The 22,964-nt window shown below is 36.2% G+C and overlaps 1 protein-coding gene across 1 annotated transcript; it reads left to right on the top strand.

Moving 5' to 3' along the window:
• Nucleotides 1-3,739: 3,739 nt before the first annotated feature.
• On the top strand, nucleotides 3,740-4,492 carry LOC145164570 (uncharacterized). The gene has a single exon (XM_079083282.1). It carries the CDS (start codon nucleotides 3,740-3,742, stop codon nucleotides 4,490-4,492), a length of 753 nt encoding a protein of 250 aa, XP_078939408.1.
• Nucleotides 4,493-22,964: the final 18,472 nt, after the last annotated feature.

Below are 22,964 nucleotides of genomic sequence, written 5' to 3'. Positions count from 1 at the left end.
AAATCTACAATTTAAAAGAGAGAAAATTGAATTTGTCAAGACATAATTCTACATTTTTATTAAATTTTCTATATTTGACAGCAAAAATGAAATGGTATGTGTTAAAAAGTATTATCGAAGAAATGAGAGCTACAATGTTTCTATTAAGTTGTAATAATGACAAGGAAAATATAATTGAAGTTGGTGTTAATCTGGCGGCGGTCCGATGGTGGTCCAGTGATGGTCCGATGACAAATGACAACTAGTTATAAACTAGGTTGCCTGACGACAAATGACAACTAGTTATAGACTAGGGAATTCAAAATTTTATTTCATACTATATAAATGTTAGATTTGTCTAAAATGCCCTTAATGAAAACATTTTAAACAATGTTTTTTAGGGTTCTTAGCATTTTTGGGTTCTCATTTGAACCACTCCATATATAGGGAACTAATTAGAAATGGAAGCTTCGATTTAAACACCCCATCAAGAAATATCAAGAGTCTAGTGCATAATGTAATTCATCAAGTACTTGCCAATACCTTGCTCATCATGAGAATGTAGATCTTGTATGTCTCATTGATGTTTATATTTTGCACCAAATTTTAAAGTTTGAAGGGGATGTGAAGTTACCCTACACCCTCACATACTACATGGAGTATATAGAGGATGGCCACCTCATAGTGTTGTTATAGTAAGAGGACATTTTATAACTAGAATTGCAAATTCATTTTATTTCTTATAAAATATTGTGATACTAAGTATGAAGGTTTCTTATAAAATATTATGATATTAAGTATGAAGGTGTATGCGCCAAAAATCATGGATATAGACCTTCTATATTCCACTGATGATTTTAAGAAATCCAATGATTTAGGAGGCTACATAAATTGAAAGAGGAAAGTGAAGAAGAGAAAACAAGCACTAAGTAAAGTGGGAAATTCAAAGAAAAGAAGCGGAGCTAAGAGAAAGCAAAGATAAGTCAAGTAAAAAGGTTATAATGGCAAAGTCAAATGATGAATTCAGAAGACAATTACTAAAAGGAAGGATAATAAACAAATGATAAATTTACTCTAATAAATAAAAGTTTTTTTTTTCCACATGTCACACTCTCATTCAATTTGCCAAATGTCATTTTATGGTTATTTTGAATTAATTTTTTCCACGTGTCATTTTATGAGTTTTTTTATTTTAATAAATTTCACATAATACTTTAATGTAATAATTACAATAAATGTAGTAATAAATGAATATCAATTTCGTTAATAGACTTATCTTCTTATTTCAAAATTCTTAAATTAAAGCTCGTTAGTTTATTTTGTTTATTTAGTTAAATTTAAAAAAAAATCAATTTTAATAATTTATTATTTTTCTTATTTTCTTATAAATCCAAAGTTCTTTAATATTTAGACTTTTATATTTAATTTTTTTAATTAACTCATGTAATACATGAGTCTTAAACCTAGTGATCTTATAAAAACAATAACAAATGTTTGAAAAATAACTCAACAAAATGAACATTAATAGTTATTACGTATTTTTAGTGATAACCAACATGCAAAAGTAGGCTACAAAAAGAAATATGCAATAGCGAGTTTTTAAATTGTGTTCGGGTTAGAAGGTGTTCTCAAAAGTTTTTAAAGGGTTTTATTCGGTAATTTAAAAATATCTATAAAAAGGTAAAAATGTAATTTTATATATAATTGATTAAGATTATGAACTTTACGAGTCGGATATTTTACTACTCGAACTCGCCAGTGGCGGAGCTTGATATTTTAATTTGGGGGGCCAAAAATAAAATACGTATAAAGATTAAAGAACAGAGGGGGGGGGGGGAGGGGGGGGGGAGGGGGGGGAAGAAATAACTATTATATTAAATATAACTATAAACATTATATAATGTAAATAAAAATTAGTTTCTGAGTTTTTAACTTGAGGGTAGTAATTTAAAATAACAAAAAAAAAAAAAAAAAAAAAAAAAAAAAAAAACCAGCCTCATACATTGCAAAGAAAACATTCAATGGTATATGGTGTAACATCTATAAGGCAATTTGTTCCATTGACGAGATGAACCTAGATAGGAATAAGTTGTTTAAGCTCGTTCCTAGTTGTGGGACGAAAATCCTATTTTGGAAAGACACGTGGTGTGAAAACCTTCCTTTTCAGGCCCGCTTCCCAACTTTGTATAACAAGGAAATGGTCAAATGTTGCAATTTAGAGGACCGTCTCTCTGCTTCTGGCTTCACCTGGAAGTGGAAGCATGAACCAAATGATACCACTTCACTAAATGAATTATTGCAACTTTACACAACCATTGGATCGATGGAGGTGCTTTCTCAATCATCCTTTGGTTTTCGATTCATACCGAACCCGGATGGCTGCTTCACTGTTAACACAACGAGGAGAATTCTTGACTCAAAACTTATACATTATAAAGGTCCTATTGTTTTCTGGCCGAAAACAGTCCCATTAAAAGTTCGTTGCTTTGTCTGGCGGGCATATTTGTCGAGAATCCTTGTGGCTATCGAGTTATCAGAAAGAGGAGTAAAGGTTCCCAATCAGATGTGCCACTTATGCAACAAAGCACCTGAATCTGTTGATCATCTTCTTGTAAGATGTAAATTTGCAAGGGGTGTTTTTGAATGGGTGTTCAAATGGTGTGGGATAAGAACTCAACAATTCTCCAAGGTGAGTGAGGTCATAAATTTTGGAGGTTCGTGGGGGAATTGTCCAAGGAAAAGAACAATCGTCAGCACCATATTGTCCTGTCTATTGTGGAACATATGGAGGGCAATGAATGATAGAGTTTTCAAGGATTTGAGAACTTCTTACACAAAAGTAGCCGATAATATCATCTCGCTATCGTTTCCATAGTGCAACCACAGGAGTAGTAATGGATGTGGAAGTTGAGTTGATTGGTGTTGTTCGCCATTTCTTCACCTTACTAATGATGTCTTGTAAATAGTTTGCAATTTTCTTTTTAAACTCCTTGTACTACTTCTGCGTTTTAGCTTCTTGCTAAGCGTAGACTTTTGCTTTGGTTATTATATATCGTATTTGCCGTTTCAAAAAAAAAAGTTATTTCTATATAAAAAAGTTGTTAAGTCACCCGTTTTGATACAAAATTCAACTTGTCGCTTTCCATTTATGTAGCCGCATTATAGGCAGTAACTCCAATTTATCGTTTTAACATTATAGCATTCCTGAAAATATGTAAAGACTATAACTAATGAGAAATTAAGTCAAATAAAGGTCTCAAACATTATTTTCACATGCAAGTTCCAGCTAGTGGAATAGAACCATCCATTAATATTCATTTTATTTCTCTTTGTAATACAAAATACATAACTTCATAATATCCATGTTTTCATAGCTATAATGATTATTACTTTTCAACTTATATTTATAAAATATATCAATTAACTACAAAAATAAGTCCCAAACTCAACCAACCCTCTATTTGATGAGGTTCTAAAATATTTCTGATTATAAAATATTTTATTTACGTTAATTATTAGCCCAAAAATCATACACAGAGCGAGAGGGGAGTTTAACAATTTGCTTACGTAAACGATTATGTCAGCTGATAGTCAATTCTCTTCTTCTAGAAGAGAAAAAGAAAAAAGTGAAAAATAAATATTATCGTCGTTGGTGCCAAGTAAAGTCATCTCTATAAATACCCTGTGTAACAAAGTCTCCATCTCATTTATCGATTTGTTCACATAAATACATCAAAAGATTACTAGATATTTCAGCGAAATGGAACAACAGGGGGAAATCGAAGGTTCTGGATCCAGTCCTAGCTTCAGTTTTTACGCTTCTGATACTTCAACATCAATGGCTATCGCTAAAGTCATCCGTGAAGAACAGACCGGTCGATTTCACGAATTTGGTGATTCCGATGAAGACGATTTTAGATTCTCGTTGGATTTAAGTGAAGAAGAAGTTTCAGCAAAAGAGATCGATTCGCGAGGCTGGACAGTTTTTCCTCTATTCAATCGCGATCTTCTAGTAAAAGATGAAGCTGAATCAAAAGATAATGAAATTCATGCTTCTGATTCTATTACTGGTCAGTTACGGAAGCTTTTTATTGAAGAAGGAGAAGAATCTTCATCGTGCTCATCATCAGAAGCCGACGAATTGGAAGTTCTACCTTCTGGAACATACTGCGTGTGGAGGCCTAAGAGTGAAGGTGGATCGTCACCTGTTATGAATAAAATCAATAAGAGTAGTTCTACGGGGTCTCTATTGAAGAAGTGGAAGCTCCGGTATATGCTCCGGCGAAGCAACAGTGAAGGGAAGGATCCTGTGGTGTTGTTAACTCCTAAGCAAAAGACGAATTCCGGTGAGGTTTCCAAAGTCGCCGGCAAGTTGAAAGCTCGAACTCCTGTTCATGAGCTATTTTACGTGCGAAAAAGAGCAGAAAATGAAGTCGGAAAGAGGAAATCGTTTCTACCTTATAGGCAAGTAGGGTTGTTTACAAATGTCAATGCAATGGCGAAGATGTTCTAGAATAGCCAAAAGCAATTTTGTTTAATTCTTTAACTCTAATTGATATTCAAAAACTCAATTTAGTGAATTATGTAAATATGTTTCCATGAAAATAACCTGGTACCGGGAATTGACTTAAACATATTTACCCATTTGACAAAAAAAAAATTGTAGATTTTAAGAGTACAATGATGTTCGTGATTAAAATTTGTAGATTTACGAGCATAATGAATTATTTGTTAACTATTAGGTATGAAACCCGTATAATATACGAATTTGTTAAAAAAAATTTATATGAAGATATAAATATTAACTATTTTTTTAAAGAAAATGTTAAATATCAATATATAAATATTTTTTAAGTTAAAATTTCAAAATATATACAAATAAAATGATGAATAAATAAATAATTTAATTTATACTAATAAAACAAACTAAATAATTATATTTTGGCCATATAACCTCCTTTTTTTAGTTTTATCAAGGAAAAAAATAACAAAGTTTGATTATTTTTTCTATGCATACCATTTTGCCTAAATAACAATGAACTTTGAAAGAAACATACCAATTTTAAATTATATATATTGAATGAAACATATTAAAATTTAAAAATGTAACACTCAAAAATTTCAAATAACTTTTTTTTTTATTTTTAAGATTCCCAAAAATATAATTTTGAACACTATCTCATGCCAAATAAAATTGTCAAATACATAACATCATAAAACAAGTCAGAATATCCCAGAATCCATAAATTTACCCATTAGCAAACGAGTGTGAACAATCATGTTGGCGTCTTCCCGCGATCCTTAGATGACCTGAAACACATGTAAGCATGAAGCTTAGTGAGTTCCGCAAAATACCACATACACAAATAATTAGCCTCTCATGGCTATATCACAAAAAGGACCCTCCGGTCATGTGTCCCAGTGAAGACCATCCGGTTTTATGTCTTGGTATGGACCCTCTGGTCATAAATCAATATATACACATGATAATATAGCAGTATAAGTCACAAAGACAGAATGCATAAAAACACATATCTCAATATAACCAAATAAGACCCTCCGATCAATAATACAAATAAGACCGTCTGGTCAATACATGCATCACCACACAGGTAAGTATAGTGAGAAGACTCACCTCTCGTAGAAAAGCAAGTAAACCTCGCGCACGAACTGCCGGTCTAGACCCCTCCTAAAATGTGCCACAAGTAAATCTAATTATTAATAATATTAATAACCTCGAATTGCTAAACTAAGCCTCTCAGCTAAATCCCAGAAAGGTAAAAATACCATTTTTCCCCTCCTTGGCCAACAATCCACAATTTAACCTAAAACTCAAAAGTCAACGAAAGTCAACACCTAGCGTGTACGTTGGGCGTACAACTGGCTAAGCATGCGACGGGGATTCTCCACCCTACGATGTGCGTAGCTGCGAGTACGCACGACATACTCCTCGGTCTCCCTCTTCTCACTTGTTTTGGTCTTAACCCGTTAAGACAAGCATTCTAACCAAGGATCTGAGCTAAATAAGACCTATTTCTTCATAAAGTTGCTGACTTTAAGCCTTTGCATGGCTGGTCAAGACCCAAATCTCAAAACTCTATCTTTCTCAACACAAAAGGCCATATAACTCATGCATGAAGACATTAAGACGTCCAAGCACTCATTTTTATGGACTAGAACACTGTAATACACCTAAAGGAATAGAAGAATAACTCTGGAGTTCACCAAACTCACAAAGTCCCAAACTTGGGACCTAAAACCCTAAAAAGGACCCAAAACAAGAACTATAACAACAATGAACAAGTTTTGAACTCGATACCTCTGGAAGATGCACCAACTGAAGTAGAACTTAGATCCAAGAGCTAGAAGCACAAGCTATCTGTCCTTCAAGATTGCTTTTCCACCAAAAGCTTCACAAGAACACTGAAATGAGCCACAAGCACTCACACAAGCTATGGGAACGAGATTAGGGTTTGGAGGAGGTTGGAGGCTAATAATGGTGGCTAGAAATGAGGCCATCATGTTCTTTAAATAGGGACACAAGAAGATATTAGGGTTTCATTCTGAGCCTAGTACGCCCAGCGTACCCTCTGGTACAGCCAGCATACTAGGTGGCCTCCGCATCCATGCTAAGTGCATGAGTACGTTGCGCGTACACATGCGTACCCCCCGCGTACTCAAATGTCACCTTTTTCAAAATAAGGACTAGTCTTGACATACACATAAAAGATTAAGGCCAAAGAAACTATACCTCTTTTGGGATGTCATCCTCCAGAAACAACTCTGGATACTGCTCACGCATCTCGGACTATGGCTCCCAAGTCGAGTCCGAGCCTCTACGGTTGTGCCACTGAACTCTGACCAAGTTCACTGCCTTGTTCCTCAAGGTCTTCACTCTCCTATCCAAGATCGCCACCGGCCTTTCAATATAATTCAGGCGATCATCAACCTGAATGTCCTCTAAAGGAACCACGATCATCTCATTGGCTACACACTTCCTCAGCTGGGATACATGGAAGGTGTCATGAATCTGACTCAGCTCTTTAGGCAGCTCTAACCGATAAGCTACATTTCTCACTCGAGAAACCACCCTGAAAGGACCAATGAATCTAGGTCCCAACTTGCCCCGCTTCCTGAATCGGATCACACCCTTCCATGGTGCTACCTTTAGGAGAACAAAGTCACCGACCTGAAATTCTAGCTCAGAATGTCGTCGGTCTGCGTAACTCTTCTGATAAATTTGGGCTGTCAGCAACCTCTGTCTAACCTGCTGGATATGTTTTGTCGTCTTGAGCACTATCTCGGTGCTCCCCATAACTCTCTATCTGACCTCCCCCAACAGATAGGAGTCTGACACCTCCTTCAATATAAAAGCTCAAATGGAGGCATCCCAATGTTGGAGTGGTGGTTGTTGTTGTAAGAGAACTCAGCCAAGGGAAGGTAGGAGTTCCAACTCCCACCAAAATTAATAACGCAAGCGCGTAGCATATCCTCGAGCGTCTGAATAGTCCGCTCACTCTGCCCGTCTATCTACGGATGGTACGTGGTTCTAAACTGTAGCCTGGTACCCAACTCCTCATGAAATCTCTTCCAAAATATGGAAGTAAAGCGCACAAATCGGTTAGAGATAATAGATGTCGGCACCCCATACCGAGCCACCACCTCTCGAACACAGATCTCTGCCAACTTCTCCATGGAAAAGTTCTCACTTATAGCTAAGAAGTTAGCACTCTTTGTCAACCGGTCCACTCTTACCCAGATAGTGTCCACACCCCATGCAGTCCTCAGTAACTTGGTAATGAAATCCATAGAAATGTGTTCCCATTTCCAAAGGGGAACCTCCAGAGGCTGCAACTTCCCATGAGGGCGCTGGTGCTCTACCTTGACCTTGCGACAGGTCAAACATATTTCTACAACTCAGGCCACATCTCTCTTCATACAGGGCCACCAATAATTGTGCTTTAGATCCAGATACATCTTTGTTGCCCCCAGGTGGATAGAAAACCTCGACTTATGGGCCTCCTCCATCAAAATCTGTCGGGCTCCATCCATATATGGCACCCATACCTACCCATGGAGAGTCAAAAGCCCCTTACTATCTGTCTCAAATGTCGAAACCTGCCCGATCACCCATTCCCTCTTGCGGCTTTCTGATTTTATGGCCACCGCTTGGGCCTCCATGATGACATCTAAGACTGGAGTCATCACTGTCATCCTCATACATACATCTTGAATCGGGGCACTTGCTGCTCTACGACTCAGGGCATCGACCACCACATTAGCTTTATCTGGATGATACAAAATCTCACAGTCGTAGTCCTTCACTACATCCAACCATCTTGTTTGCCTCATATTTAGGTTGGGCTGATCCATAAGGTACCTTAGGCTCTTATGGTCTGTGTAGATGGTACAGCAGACACCATAGAGATAATGGCGCCAAATATTGAGGGCGAATACCACCGCCCCCAGCTCCAATTTCATGGGCAGGATACCTCGTCTCGTGCGGCTTCAGTTGCCTTGACGCATATGCGATTACATGCCCTCTCTGCATCAACACAACACCCAATCCTAATATCGATGCATCATAATAAACCATGAAGTCCTCCACCCCTTCCGAGAGGGCTACCACTGGAGCCTCACACAATATCTGGCGGAAAGTCTCGAATGATGCCTGCGACTCAGGCCCCCAAATAAAAACAATATCCTTCCTGGTCAGCTTGGTGAGAGGAACAACAATCTTGGAGAAATCCCTGATAAATCTCCGATAATAACCTACCAGGCCAAGGAAACTCCTAATCTTGGATGAGGATCTCGGCACCTCCCACTGCATTACTGCCTCAATTTTTGCTTGGTCAACCAAAATACCGTTCTGATTGATGAGATGTCCCAAGAACTGGACCTCTCGTAACCAGAAATCACACTTGGAGAATTTTGCATAAAGGCTATCCATACTCAACACCCCAAGAATCTCCCAGAGATTCTCCTCATGTTGTTCCCTGGTCTTCAAATATACAAAAATGTCATTAATGAAAACAATCACCAATCGATCCAACATGGGCCTACACACCCAGCTCATGTGATCCATGAACGCTGTCGGTGCGTTGGTGAGCCCGAAAGGCAACGACAGCCTCAGTGACCGAAGCATAACGCTTGTCAAAAGTCTCGATCAACGTGGTCTTAATAGACCCGAACATCTCTGGGATGGCCTCCATGATTGTTGTGGCCACCTCATCAGCAATGATCCTGCAGATCTCATTGTCACTGGTACTCGGCCTCTCGGGGTTGCTGGAGCCTGAACGTCAGGTAGCCACCATATTCTCTGAAATATAAACACGAAAATCATCATGGACAGGATAAAACACACGCATAACACTTATATATCCATGCAAGCTCCTTAGCATCCTAAGATTCCTTCTTAAGTCGCGCACAAATCCAATGCTTTTAGTAGTACGGGCCCAATACTACCTTCGACACCAACCCGTGTTTGTCCCAAGTCGTCCTCTTAGGACCCTAAGTCACAAGTACTCTATCCCACATGGATATCTAACTAATCCCTCAACAGACTTCTCAAACTAAATATCTAGGCACTCAACCTAGACTATTCCTCAATGCTAAACTGCCTCGCAAGGATCTCTGCCATCCTCACCATCTACTCCACGCACACCAATCGTACATGATATAGGGCTTAATAGACAGTCAAATAAATGATTCTTCCTCAAGTCTACAACCAAACAAGGAACAGGAAGAGAGGCTAAATCATGCATTCTAAGGTTATAAAGTCTTAACCATGTACAACTAAGCAGCGTACATAGAGCAAAAAGTAAGGATATGTTTAATCAAAGAAACGACCTCCTAGGCTAAGGCATCATGAATCAGGAAACTCTAGCTCTTACTTCCTAGAGATACCTAGTCTACCATCTAGCATGCAGTTCTAACAACTCAAGAATAACTCATTTTATAATATAATCAAGTAAGGGTATTTTGGGAAATCACCGCTCGGGCTCTGGTTGATTGTACACACTGCTTTGTCCTGCTTTTCTCTTAAAAGTTCTTTACTCTTTTGGAAAAATCTTTTTAAGAAAAAAAATCATTTATTTTAGAAAATTTTAATTAATTCCTTGGTTTGAGTCAGACATACCCGAGGGTGTGCCTGAATCCCTCAACCCTAGGCTTTGATACCAACTTGTAACGCTCAAAATTTTCAAACAATTTTTTTTTCATTTTTAAGATTCCTAAAAACATAATTTTTAACACCATCTCATGCCAAATAAAATTGTCAAATACATAACATCGTAAAACAAGTCAGAATATCCCAAAATCCATAAATATCCCCATTAGCATACGAGTGTGTACAACCATGCATGCATCTTCCTGCGATCCTAATATGTACCTGAAACACATTTACATCAACACTATAAGCACAAAGCTTAGTGAGTTCCCCAAAATACCACATACATAAATAATTAGCCTCTCATGACTATATCACGAAAAGGACCCTCCGGTCATGTGTCTCAGTCAAGATCCTCTGGTCTCACGTCTCGGTATGGACCCTCCGGTCATAACTCAATATATACACAGGATAATATAACAGTATAAGTCACAAAGACAGAATGCATAAAAACACACATCTCAGTATAAGCAAATAAGACCCTCCGGTCAATACATGCATCACCACACAGGTAAGTGCAATGAGAAGACTCACCTCTCGTAGAAAAGCAAGTAAACCTCGGTCTCCCTCTTCTCACTTCTTTTGGTCTTAAACCGTTAAGACAAGCATTCCAACCATGGATCTGAGCTAACTAAGACCTATTTCTTAATAAAGTTGCTGACTTTAAGCCTTTGCATGGCTAGTCAAGACCCGAATCTCAAAACCCTATCTTTCTCAACACAAAAGGCCATACAACTCATGAATGAAGAGATAAAGACGTCCAAGCACTCATTTTTATGGATAGAACACTCTAAAAACCTTAAAGGATAGAAGAATAGCTCTGGAGTTCACCAAACTCACAAAGTTCCAAACTTGGAACCTAAAACCCTAAAAAGGACCCAAAACAAGAACTAGAACAACAATGAACAAGTTTTGAACTTGATACCTCTGGAAGATACACCGACTGAAGTAGAACTCAGATCCAAGAGCTAAAAGCACAAGCAATCCTTCCTTCAAGATTACTTCTCCATCAAAAGCTTCACAAGAACACTCAAATGAGCCAGAAGCACTCACACAAGCTATGTGAACAAGATTAGGGTTTGGAGGAGGTTGGAGGTTAATAATGGTGGCTAGAAATGAGGCCATCATGATCTTTAAATAGGGACACAAGAAGATATTAGGGTTTTATTCTGAGCCTAGTACACCCGGCGTACCCTCTGGTACACCCAACGTACTAGGTAGCCTTCGTGTCCATGCTAGGTGCATGAGTACGCTGCGCGTACACATGCGTACGCCCTGCGTACTCAATGCCACCTTTTTCACAATAAGGACTAGTCTTGACATACACATAAAAGATTAAGGCCAGAGAAACTATACATCTTTGGGATGTTACAAAAAATATAAAGAAACAAATTAATGACACATTTATTACTTTCAATAATCTAAAAATTAGAGTAGGTAATTAAGAAAATCCAAAAATTACTACAAAATAACAAGTGAGAATTAATTTATAAGAATTAACCATAAAATAATATGTGTCAAAATGCATGAGAATGTGACAAGTGGCAAAAATAATTTTTATTTATTAAAGTAGATTTTAATATATATATATATATATATATATATATATATATATATATATATATATATATATATATAAAGAAAATTTAAATATCCCCTTACATTTTGTTCCAACTCATTCTCCTACTTATATAAAATGATAACATATGGAATTCATTACCTCTGTGTATTAATCCTCCTTTTTGATTTTGACATATGTCTTCATCTGGTGAGTAGGAAATTGACAGGAACAAATGATAGGAGGATATTTGATTTCTCATAGAAAAATTGTCTTGCCATCATATGAGAAAATCTCATAAGAGACCTTTGAAAATGTAATTTTTTAACTTTTAATTTAAAAAAATAATGCTTGTGTTAAAAAAGAAACATACATTTAGTACCTAATCTTTTTTATAAAAATATCATTGTGGTTTTAATATCTTTACTCTACTACATTTAAATGAGCAGTTTTTTTACCCTTTTTATTATATTTATCCTTTTTGTTGAATAAAACTTATATTAATAGTAAAATACAATAGTCCCATCAAATCCATGAAACTCTACCTTTTTAGGGGATTTTTCGGAGGTCTTGGGCCACTACTCGATTTTAACTTAGTATAAAACAATAATAATAATAATAATAATAATAATAATAATAATAATAATAATAATAATAAATAATAATAATAATAATAATAATAATAATTTTATTAAAGTGCAACGACTAATATAAATATGTTTTACGAATTAATAAGAAAAAAACACCAGGTGGTTTAGTTGGTTAGCGTGTTGGCTCTCTAAACCCAATGTCTTAGGTTCAAAACATGGCACAAATACTTTTCTTGATTTATTTATAAACAAATTTAATATATATAACATCCAAAAAATATTAAGTAAAAGTTATTGTTTAAAATCGACCAAACCATCAACCATATATTTCAAAAACCATGAAGTGTATCATAGTAGAAAAATAGTTATCAGAGTACAATCACAAAATCATAAAATGTCAAACACAGGTGGATGTAATGTGATCATGTCAGACTCTTCCCTTTTGAACCGGAAGAACTTGAAAAACATCTAAACATCTAAACATAAACCTTAAGCATATAACTTAGTGACTTCCCCAGAATACCACATACCATACATACACATCATACATACATGTCATACGTGTATACCATACATACTGTTAAATGTGACTCGAGCATTTGGATCATGTTTATGGAGCATTTGGATCTTGTTCATGGAGCATTTGGAGCACTTGAAACTCAATGGAGCACATGGCGTTCATGGAGCATGTAACAAAGGAACGGATCATCTGAGAAATGAATGGATCGTCTGGAAAAGGAACAAATCAAGTACCAAAGGAATGGATCGTACAGAAAGGGGTTTGGAGCACTTGGGAGTGATATGGAGCAACAAGGGAACCTTGTTGCACTATACGTTGAAGGGATGGGCCAAGAAGGATGTTGTTGCGCCAAGAGCATTCCTTCTTGCGCTGTTATGATCCCTCTTGCACCATGAGGGGTTCCTCTGGCACCACGGGTTACTCTTGTTGAGCCATGTAGTAAACTCTTGCGCCATGTATGTTCCTGTTACGCCAAGGTGGTGTTGTTTCTCTAATCTTGATGTTCTTCTGCCACACTTGAAGCTTGTTGCGCCATCATGGTGCAAGTTGGACCATCTTGGTCCTTGATGAGCCAAGTATGCTATGAAGTCCTCTATGATGATCAAGATCTTTCAAGGATGCTTAGAAGTTGGTATTTCTCAAGGATTACACCATGTTTGGCCATTATTGTTCATGATGCACCACTTGTACATAATTATGCTCGACTATGGCACAAGGTGCTCCATCATGTGTGTTGCTGATGCTTATGGGTTGTATGGCATGGCAGAATGTTCTAGAAGATATTGCATGGCAGAATATGCTTAGTTGTTAGAACTAGCAAAATTGGGTTAGGAAGTTGGCCCTTGTACAAGAAAAACTCCTTGTGTAATCTTGTAACGTTCATTTAGTGAAATTCAAACGTCAATGATACTTGCGTACATTGTCATTTAAGTCGAAACAACCATGTGAAGACCCAAAAACTCGATCCAATAAGCCAAATCCTATCATCTTTGGCCCTTAGCCCAGGAATTCTCAACCCAAAACCCTTATTGGGTCTTATTGGGCCGATAACCCTCATTGGGCCCTAATGGGCATAAAATCTTTATTTAACATTTCTGTGGGCCTTAATGGGCCGAAAATCCGTTTTGGGCCCAATGTGTTCTCGGTTACCCTTCAATGCCCAAAGCCCTTTCTTTTCTCCCCCCTCATTGGGCCGATTGGTGAGCCCATTTAAAAAAAAAGAGAAAAGATTGGAATAATTAGCTTGTGACACCTCACCATTAACCCATATACACCCATGCACATTACACATCAAATATCTACGCAATTAAGTCTTAACCATTAAGTAATAACCACTTAACCACCTCTCTCCTCCCTCCCTCTATTTATGGCCGAAAACCCCCACCATCACCCTCATTTTTCACTTCAAATACACCAAAAATCCTCTCATCTCTCCGTAGAACACAAAGAAATCCTTCCATCTTTCCATCTACAAATCGTGAGTGTGTGTGAGAATTCAAGAAGTTCTTCATCAAAGATCCTAACTTGGTAAGCTTATAACTAACTTAAGGTGTTCCATTTACATTTTATACTAAGATTACTCCTCAAAACCTACCCTCTTTTCGTGATATGCTTCTAGAAAGCATCTTGGGTTCGAAAATCTCATCAAGAAACTACTTAAGGCCGAAACTCACCCCATCCTTCCTCTTCGCAACCAAGAAAACTCAAGGTGAGCTTCATACCCCCATATCTTTCGTATTTTTCATGTTTTCGGGGGGAGGATACAAGTCAACTCTCGTTTAACCGTTGGATATTTGAACGTACCATTGTGTTATGTGTTTAACTCTTTGGCTTTTACTTGAACATGAAATTAATCACATAGATCTTTAATAAAAGCATGAGAAAAGTATGTATTATAATATATATTACATGTAAACCTGTACATATGAGTTACATACTCAAATATATCAAAGATGAGTGTTATATTCAAACATGCTTAACCTAAACTTAACTAACAGCTTTCAACAGAAAAGTTATGTTTCATTCACGGACTGTTTTGACCAGCTTTATTGTAATATTTTTCAAAACTGTTTTACATGAAAATAGTTCAGGTCTATACCTTTAAAATGACTACTCTCACGCGTTCATATGATTTTTCTACAATTTTTGGCGATTTTTACAAAACTGCCTATCATTTTAGGAATAATCTCGGACCAGTCTGTGAAGGTGAACAATTTCACACTGGTTTGAGGCCATTAAAAATTATGAGAAAAATTGTGAACAAGGTAGACTCAATTTAAAAACTCCCAGAGTCTGCAGATCCAAATTTTGACGTACAATGAGTTTTCTATAATTTTTCTAAAAACAGGGACAGAAAGGCCAAAACTCAGAAAATTGTTTTAACTTACTAAAAGTGCTTTTACTTGTGTTTAAATGTAACTTTAAAGGTTGTAACCTTTTGAAAACACCCAGAAATGATAACTTGCATGTGCTTATACACTTGATCATATAAATATTTTCAATTACACTAGATATACTCAAGTCGTTTTACAAGAAAGAGAAGTCATAGTTTACGTAAATCTGTTAAGGAACTTGTGAAACTTTCCTTCGTCGTACCTACCTAGTGTACAGCCTTTAGTCCTGTAGTTATAACTAGAGTCTCCTGGAGGGAGAGTGAGAATTTGTGTATAGATCTATACGGGGTTGACAGCCCCACACCTGAGTTGTTCGCTACAGTTAGACTAGGCTAGTCTAGGGTGACAAATGTCTTACCTTAAACAAGCGGCGCCTGAAGAACGTCATGACAGGCATAACAGTCATATCAAACATGGTTATAGCGACTCACATAGGGGTTAACAATACAATTTTGGTTTACGGGAAGCTTACACTTCATCGGTTTTATTAAGTTATAGAACTGCAAATCATTTTCCAAGTATTCAGTTTCTTACACTTCCGGTTTTAGGGTTTAAGACTATGGTTTTTCCTTACATCAGAAAATATTGGATTTTCTGGGAACGTTCGCTTTACTTTTACAAGCAAAAGATAACAAAGGACTGGCATGCATATATTCACAGTTTTGGAACGAGACTTACAAATCATTTTCATAGAAAATATCAGATTTTCTGGAAGAACTACGAGAACTATTCTAAACAAGTGCAAAACCATTTTTATACAAAAATGATTATGAACTCACCAACTTTTTACTTGACGCTTTTCAAAACGACTTGTATAGCTCTTCTATGAGATCAAGTGGTGCGACTTCAAGAAATTTTACTTCTTGTTATTTTTGTGTAATTGTTAAACAAATACAATTTGTAAAACAATGAATGTTAGTATATTGTAATGTATGATGTTTGGTTGCTATGTTTCATTCATATTCAATTGTTATGATACTGTACATGAAGTCATCCGCCCCCAGACATTTCCGTCGTCCTGGTTCGAGGGTGTGACATTAGTTGTCACCATTCATGGGCCTATAGGCCAATAGGCTTGGCCCATTAGGGTTTTTGGTCTGATTCGTCAAGTATAAATAGGGATGCATCCAGAGTTATTTGAAGTGGCATGTGTATTGTATCTTGTATCATTAATGAGTAGGACGAATCTCTGGTGAATTGTATGTGTAACCTCTGTTTGAGAACTCTGAAAAAAAGAATACCCCCCTCCTGCCCGTGGACGTAGGTCACCTTGACCAAACCACGTGAATAATGTGTTTTTGTGTGCTTATAGTTTTGCTTGTTATCCGTATTACTTCCTAACAAGGGTCATCAGAACTTGGCAAGTGGCATCATATTTGTTCTGAGTCTTGACAAGTTTTGCTTGTTTTCCCAAACACATACATATCAATCTAAAATTATAACGGATCTATTTCACCCCTGAGTCCCTTCCGAGTCCTTAAGTCCCTACGGACTCGTTGATTCCCTTCCGAGTCTCTGAGTCCCTTCGAACTCTTTCGGCATCTTTCAACTGTTACGAGTCTTTTTCACCCTTACAACTAAGCATACAGTCATACTAGCAAGATTCACAAAGACAATGAGCACATACATGCATATCGGTAAGTGTCACGAAAACAACTATTCTCCTACAACATAATCCAAAGGGCCAACATTTGTGCCTTCGACCCACAAGTATAGTAAGGATACTCACCTCAATTTGATGATAAACAAATCACATATTCACGCTACTGCTACCACGAATCCTCACACTAAACATATCGAAAATCACATTAATTAATAATCAGGGTAATAACCCTTAATAAATGGTCCAAATCTTATTCTATAATGCTAAGGGTAAAAGTTAATTTTATCCTTCCCCTACTCGACCCACAGAACCATGGCCCAAACCCATAATGACCCAAGGCCCAAAAATTGCCCAAATGGCCTTCTGGTGAGTACGCCATGCATACCACCCCATTACGCCCTGTGTATTGGGCTTCAACAAAAAAGGCAATCGGGCTTAAATCGTCACGTCGTACGTACCTAGAGGGTAAACCTAACATACTCCAGTGATGACCAAAATTTAACATTAAGCTCTTAATGCTTAAAGTTCAAATGTCCAATTCATAGATCTAACTCTTGGGAAGGTCTTAATGTTGGATTAGGTGTCTTAGCCCACAACTATAATTTGTATGTACTTGACCCGAGAGTAGCATGGTCCATTTCGGGTTTCCTTCATCAGGACAATTTGATAGGATGGATATCTGAGTAAGAAGTTATTTGTGATTTATTAATATATTACAAGTATAATATATTAATTGAGGAATCATATTATTTAATTAGTATTGATCAAGAATTAATTTGGAATTAATTTAGTGATCAAAAGAGACTAATTAAATATATGGGGATTGATTTAGTAAATCAATGATTCTTATAATGTGGGCCAATTGTTATTTAGGATGGGCTAAACCAATATGGTGGTCCATGGATAGCCCATGGAGGTTTAACCCATGGAGCCTAAGTACTATGAAAGGTCATGGAGCATTAGGGTTTGCATGGTTGTAAACTTAGTTATGCCACACTATAAAAGGAGTCCCTAAATCACCAAATTGGCACCCTAGTGTTCTAAGAGTTCATTGAGCCAATTTTATGCTTCATAAATTCTCTCTCAATATTCTCCAATTGTTTATGATGTTTGTGGCTTGTTTGAGGCACAACACTTGAGGTGGTAAGCTCTTAAAAGGCCAATTCCTACAAGCTACAACAAAGAGGTAATCTTCTAACTTACTTTTATGATTTATGTGTCAAATTGTATGCTAGTTGTACGCTTAATGCTTTGGAAACAATATTGCATGTATAATTAGAGAAAACATAGATCCAAGGCATTTAGGGTTGTATGTGCACCATAGGATGTTGTAGTATACCAAAACCCAACAGTGGTATCAGAGCCTAGGATTGTTTTCTATTATATTTGATGTATGGCTTAAGTTTCAAAGATGGAAAAATCAATTTTTTGCATTCTGACTGATGAACTCGCCGAGTCCACTGGGTGACTCGACGAGTCCACTCAGAAATGGACCAACACGACGAGTCCAGTTCATGTACTCACCGAGTTGGTTCTCCAGTGTGCAAAATTTCGAGTTTTGGCCAGAAATTGGATTAGGATCATTACCCCAAACTGTTCTTTGAACTATGAAATCTGTTTTTTCATAAGGTAATGATCATGCTTGTCCAATTTAAAATTAATTGTCATAATTTCAAGATTTGTATTAGTTTATATGATTAGGCTAATTTCTTGAAGATTGATGATATGAATTATCTTGTCCTTATGAGTTTAGTTAGATCATGAATAAATTATTTGATAATTTTTGTTATTTAAAAATATGATCTAATTGCCTTAATGAAATCCATAACTTGTCCTCAAGTTATGGAAAATGAAAATGTTTTCTTTTAAAAGGTTATTATAACTCATAGGTTATGGAAAATGAAAGGTCTCATTTTTAAGAGTCATTTTAAATGGTTTTAAAGTCTTCCATAACTTGCCCTCAAGTGATGGAACATGAAAGTTTTTCATAAAAACCACATCAAACTCATAAGTTATGGAAACCAAAAGTTTTGACAAGTTTCAAAACTTTCCCTCAAGTTTTGGAATTTGTAAAGTCTCACTTTTGAATACTTTAATTCCAAACCCTAGAGTCTAAAAAGTTAAATTCAACCCTTATACTATTATAATATTAAAAGTTAATACTTATATATATATATATATATATATATATATATATATATATATATATATATATAAGAATAAGTTAGTCTTACCGTTAGTAGGCCTCATTCACGAAGCCGGTCTACAAGGGGGGCATAAGGTTACTGCCTATAAAATGACAGTTTAATAGGTATCCACTTTCACCCACCGATTCCTTGACTGGTGGAGGGTCGTTAGCCGAACGGGTAGGATAGGACATTAATTCTACCTCATTAAAAGTATAATGATAAATATAAAGTAACTAAAATTTTATTAAATTCCCAATCTTAGTTACTTTAGGAAAAATGTGAAAATGTGCTAATCCATGAAATTACACTTTGCACCTTGTTAAGTCGTTAGTGGAGCGTGTGTGGTTAACCGACACACTAATCTGGGACTGACAATGTGTGGCAATGGGTAACTTGATGTTAATCATAGATCAATGGAGCATGTGTGGTTAACCGGCACATATATTAGGTGGTTGTAACATTAAGTGTACCAAGCTAATTAGCATGGTTATTCACACATTGTTTGTGATCCTTGGCATCCCAGTCACAAACTTGAAGGGCACAATTGAGATTTAAACATGCCATTGAAAAGGTCAATGAATCTAAAAGGATCTAGGAATTTCAAATCCAATTAAAACTTAATAATCTATTTCGTTTTTCATGGTGGAAATTGGTAAATCGTCATTTACCTACCTTCAAATACTCTATAATTGGATTACGGCATCCATTTTCGCAATTGTAGAATATTGTGTTGGGTCCTAGCCTTAATATTTCGTTTTGGGTGTTATATTAAGGACTTAAATCAACTAACTTGAACTTCTCCCTCATAGATGTCTAGTTCTGATAGCTATGGTCTTCCTTATCCTTTTGGAAAAAGCTTTCTAATGAAGATGATATCCCACATGGCGATCAAGGTGAAAGATTAATCCCTCTGTCGTGCATTAATGGGACTGGAAATCATACTTCACTTCCTCCACCTCCTCCAATTATTCTCCCTAACCGACAAGTTCAAAGACTTGAAAAGTTTAAGGTCACTCAAGCCCTATTGGCAAGCAAATACAAAGATGGAAGTCTGTATGTGCCAACATCTTGGAGATGAAGTTACATCTTGACCGGCTGGGAGAGTTGGGTGTCGAAGTCTCAAGGAAGTTGGCTGTTGACTGGGTTCTTCAATCACTTCCTGAGTCATATAACGGGTTCATTAAGGACTACTATATGACAGACCACGACATGACCCTTATCGATCTTACCTATTTGCTTGTTGCTGCTGAATCAACAATGATTTGGTGCACTGGTAAAGCAAATTTGATTGGAAGGTCTACTCCGCAAACTTCCATGGACATTGACAATGGTAACATTGGGTCCAGAAAAGTTTTCTCTTTCCAATGGAAATGGATCGGCCATGGTAAAGTCGATTGACCAAATGGTAAAGAGAAAGGCTAAGTCTGAGATAGTCCAGTATACTATTCCCAAAACGTCCATATGTTCCTATTGCTAAGAGAATGGCCATTGGTTGCGAAGCTGATCTATTTACCTGAAAGATTATAAGGATGGTAAAGTCAAAAAGATTGATTCTACTTCACGTAAGTCCAATATCTAACTCTATTAAGTTCCTATTTGTAGATTCTTAATACATGATGTAATGTAATTACATTTTGATGTTTTGGAGAATCGAAGAAAAGAAAGGAAACTTAAAGGAAGAATAAGCTGATTCTGATCGCGAAGAAATGGATTTCGATCGCATGGTTCAGTGATCAGAATTTTGAGTTGTTGCTTAAGAGTTATGATAGATTGCCGAGGAATAGATAACAACATAGTTTTCATTTGTAATTCCATTGTAAGGAAAAGTTTTTCCGTAGTTCTATAAATAAAGAAAGGTTTTTTTATTTTAAGTTTCCTTACAATGGTATTTGTGAAAATAGTTTTTTATATGATTCCATTAATAGCAATATTGGAAAATGTATTTGATTCTTTCGTTTGTGGTAGTGTCATAATTCACCAAATAAGGAAAGATTCTCATCACCCAAGTTTCAGTTGGATAGAAACTTGGAATCATGCAAGTTGCATTGTGTGATGAATGAGAACCTTCATCCTTGGTAAATTAAGACTAATTCCTTGTTCACATGTATATGTGAGTCAAGCGAAGGACTAGGGGATCGGGTACACTTGGTTGTGAACTGATCAGGTCCACCACAAAGAACGATAAAACTATTCGTTATGATTTACTAAAGTTTAGTAAATATGGTTATGCTTACAAGATTAAGTGTAATTGTGAATCATTGAAAAAGTTTCAATGTATGGCAGAACGAATAAGAAGAATCAAATTAGGCAGAAAGATAAGAGTTTCTCCAATCTGAGAAAAGGGGAGAGTACTTGAGTATCGTATTTTATGATTATCTTAGTGATTATGAAACCATATCACAATTGATCCTCTAAGGACATCTTAGTTCATTTGTATGGCTAAGAAGAGGAATCTTGAATTGTTGAAATGGTTAAATCAAGAAGATAAATCATACTTCGTTCCAAAATAAGGTCTTAGAGTCATACTCCAAGATTGTAAATTGAGTGACATGGTCTTAAGAAAGGTTTATAACACTCATAAAATGTAGAGTAAAATGTTTCTTACTCTTGTACATTTGAAATTGGTAAGTTGTGATGTTTTGGATAAGACAAAGACCAACTAAGACCAATTGTTTGAAGTGTTTGTCTTGATAAGAAACCCAACTAACTCTTGAATATTTGTTTGTCAAGTAATGTTTATTGACAAAGAGAAACTTATATGTCAAGAGGTCAGTGGGAGTCTTAAAGATCTTGAATGTTTCAAGAACTAATCAGGAATAAAACCTATCGTTAATCGCTAGCACACGACTTAAGGTTTGTAACCTATCGTGTTGACATATTCTTGTTTCTATGCCCATTCCAGTTAAAGTTAACTATGCATTTGAGTTCTATGAGTGCTCAATTGTTTGCATAACAACTTGGAAGCAATGGTAGGCCCTTGTGCTGCCAGGTGGCAAGAAATTAAGATTGAACAAGTTCAGTCCATATGAGTTTGGATTTGTCACTAACCTTGTCTTGTGATTATGGTTATGACTAATTCACATGGATAGGAACTCATACACCATAAAAATCTAAGTGTCATAAGGTTTCTCTCCAATTCATGAAAATGATTGTGAGGAAACACTTTCAATAAGTAGATTTTAAGGAGATAGCAATTGTGATATTTGCATTCTCAAATTCGATTATGATTATGGCATCCCTCTTCATAGTTCGAATTGTGAGAAATGGCAAAAGGTCAAAACATTTGAGACTTATTGCTGTAAGTTCTAAAATTGTTTAGACACATATGTGAGCTATCTAAGGAAAGGTGTATGAGTTTGAGAATCCTAGATAAAGTCTTATCGAAGCATTTTGTATCAAAAATCTGAACTTTGGTAAGGAAGTAAATAAGTATTTATTTATAGAAGTCCAGCTGATTTCTAGGTACATATCAAAGCTAGTGGGAGCATAAGTATTATGCTAATAAGAATGTAATTATTATGCTAGTGGGAGCACAATTATTACATTACGTGTTGCGATTTATCAATGTTAATTATAGAAAACAAAAGTTTCAATTTGCAAAGATGCAGGATTTGAAAAGTTGTTTTGCTATAATTAAGGGAGAGGGATTATACTTCATTTCAAATCTAAAAACTTAGATTGAGTTTTTTAATCAAATTTAGTCAAGGATATATATGAATACTATGTTGGAATGGTTCAACATAAGGAAATTCTATATATATGGAAATGCTAATTGCGTTCTTAAAATTTGATTATGATTACGACATCCCTCTTCATAGTTCGATTTGTGAGAACATGGAAAATAGAAATATTGTAGCAAAAGACTGATCACATATCATGTCTTTATGTAAGACATTATGAATCGTGTCCCATATGATTCGGCTATAGTATCAATTGCATATGTTATAATATTCTCGTGTTCTAA

Source organism: Lactuca virosa, chromosome 3 (genome assembly GCF_052849685.1).
Source record: "Lactuca virosa cultivar CGN04683 chromosome 3, Lactuca_virosa_CGN04683_v6, whole genome shotgun sequence".
NCBI lineage: Eukaryota > Viridiplantae > Streptophyta > Magnoliopsida > Asterales > Asteraceae > Lactuca > Lactuca virosa.
Note: the sequence above shows the minus strand (reverse complement) of the source record. Positions and strands in the feature narration are given on the sequence as shown.

What these genes read in the sequence shown, in the direction of transcription:
- LOC145164570 (XM_079083282.1), top strand. Translation starts at nt 3,740, where the DNA reads ATGGAACAACAGGGGGAAATCGAAGGTTCTGGATCCAGTCCTAGCTTC.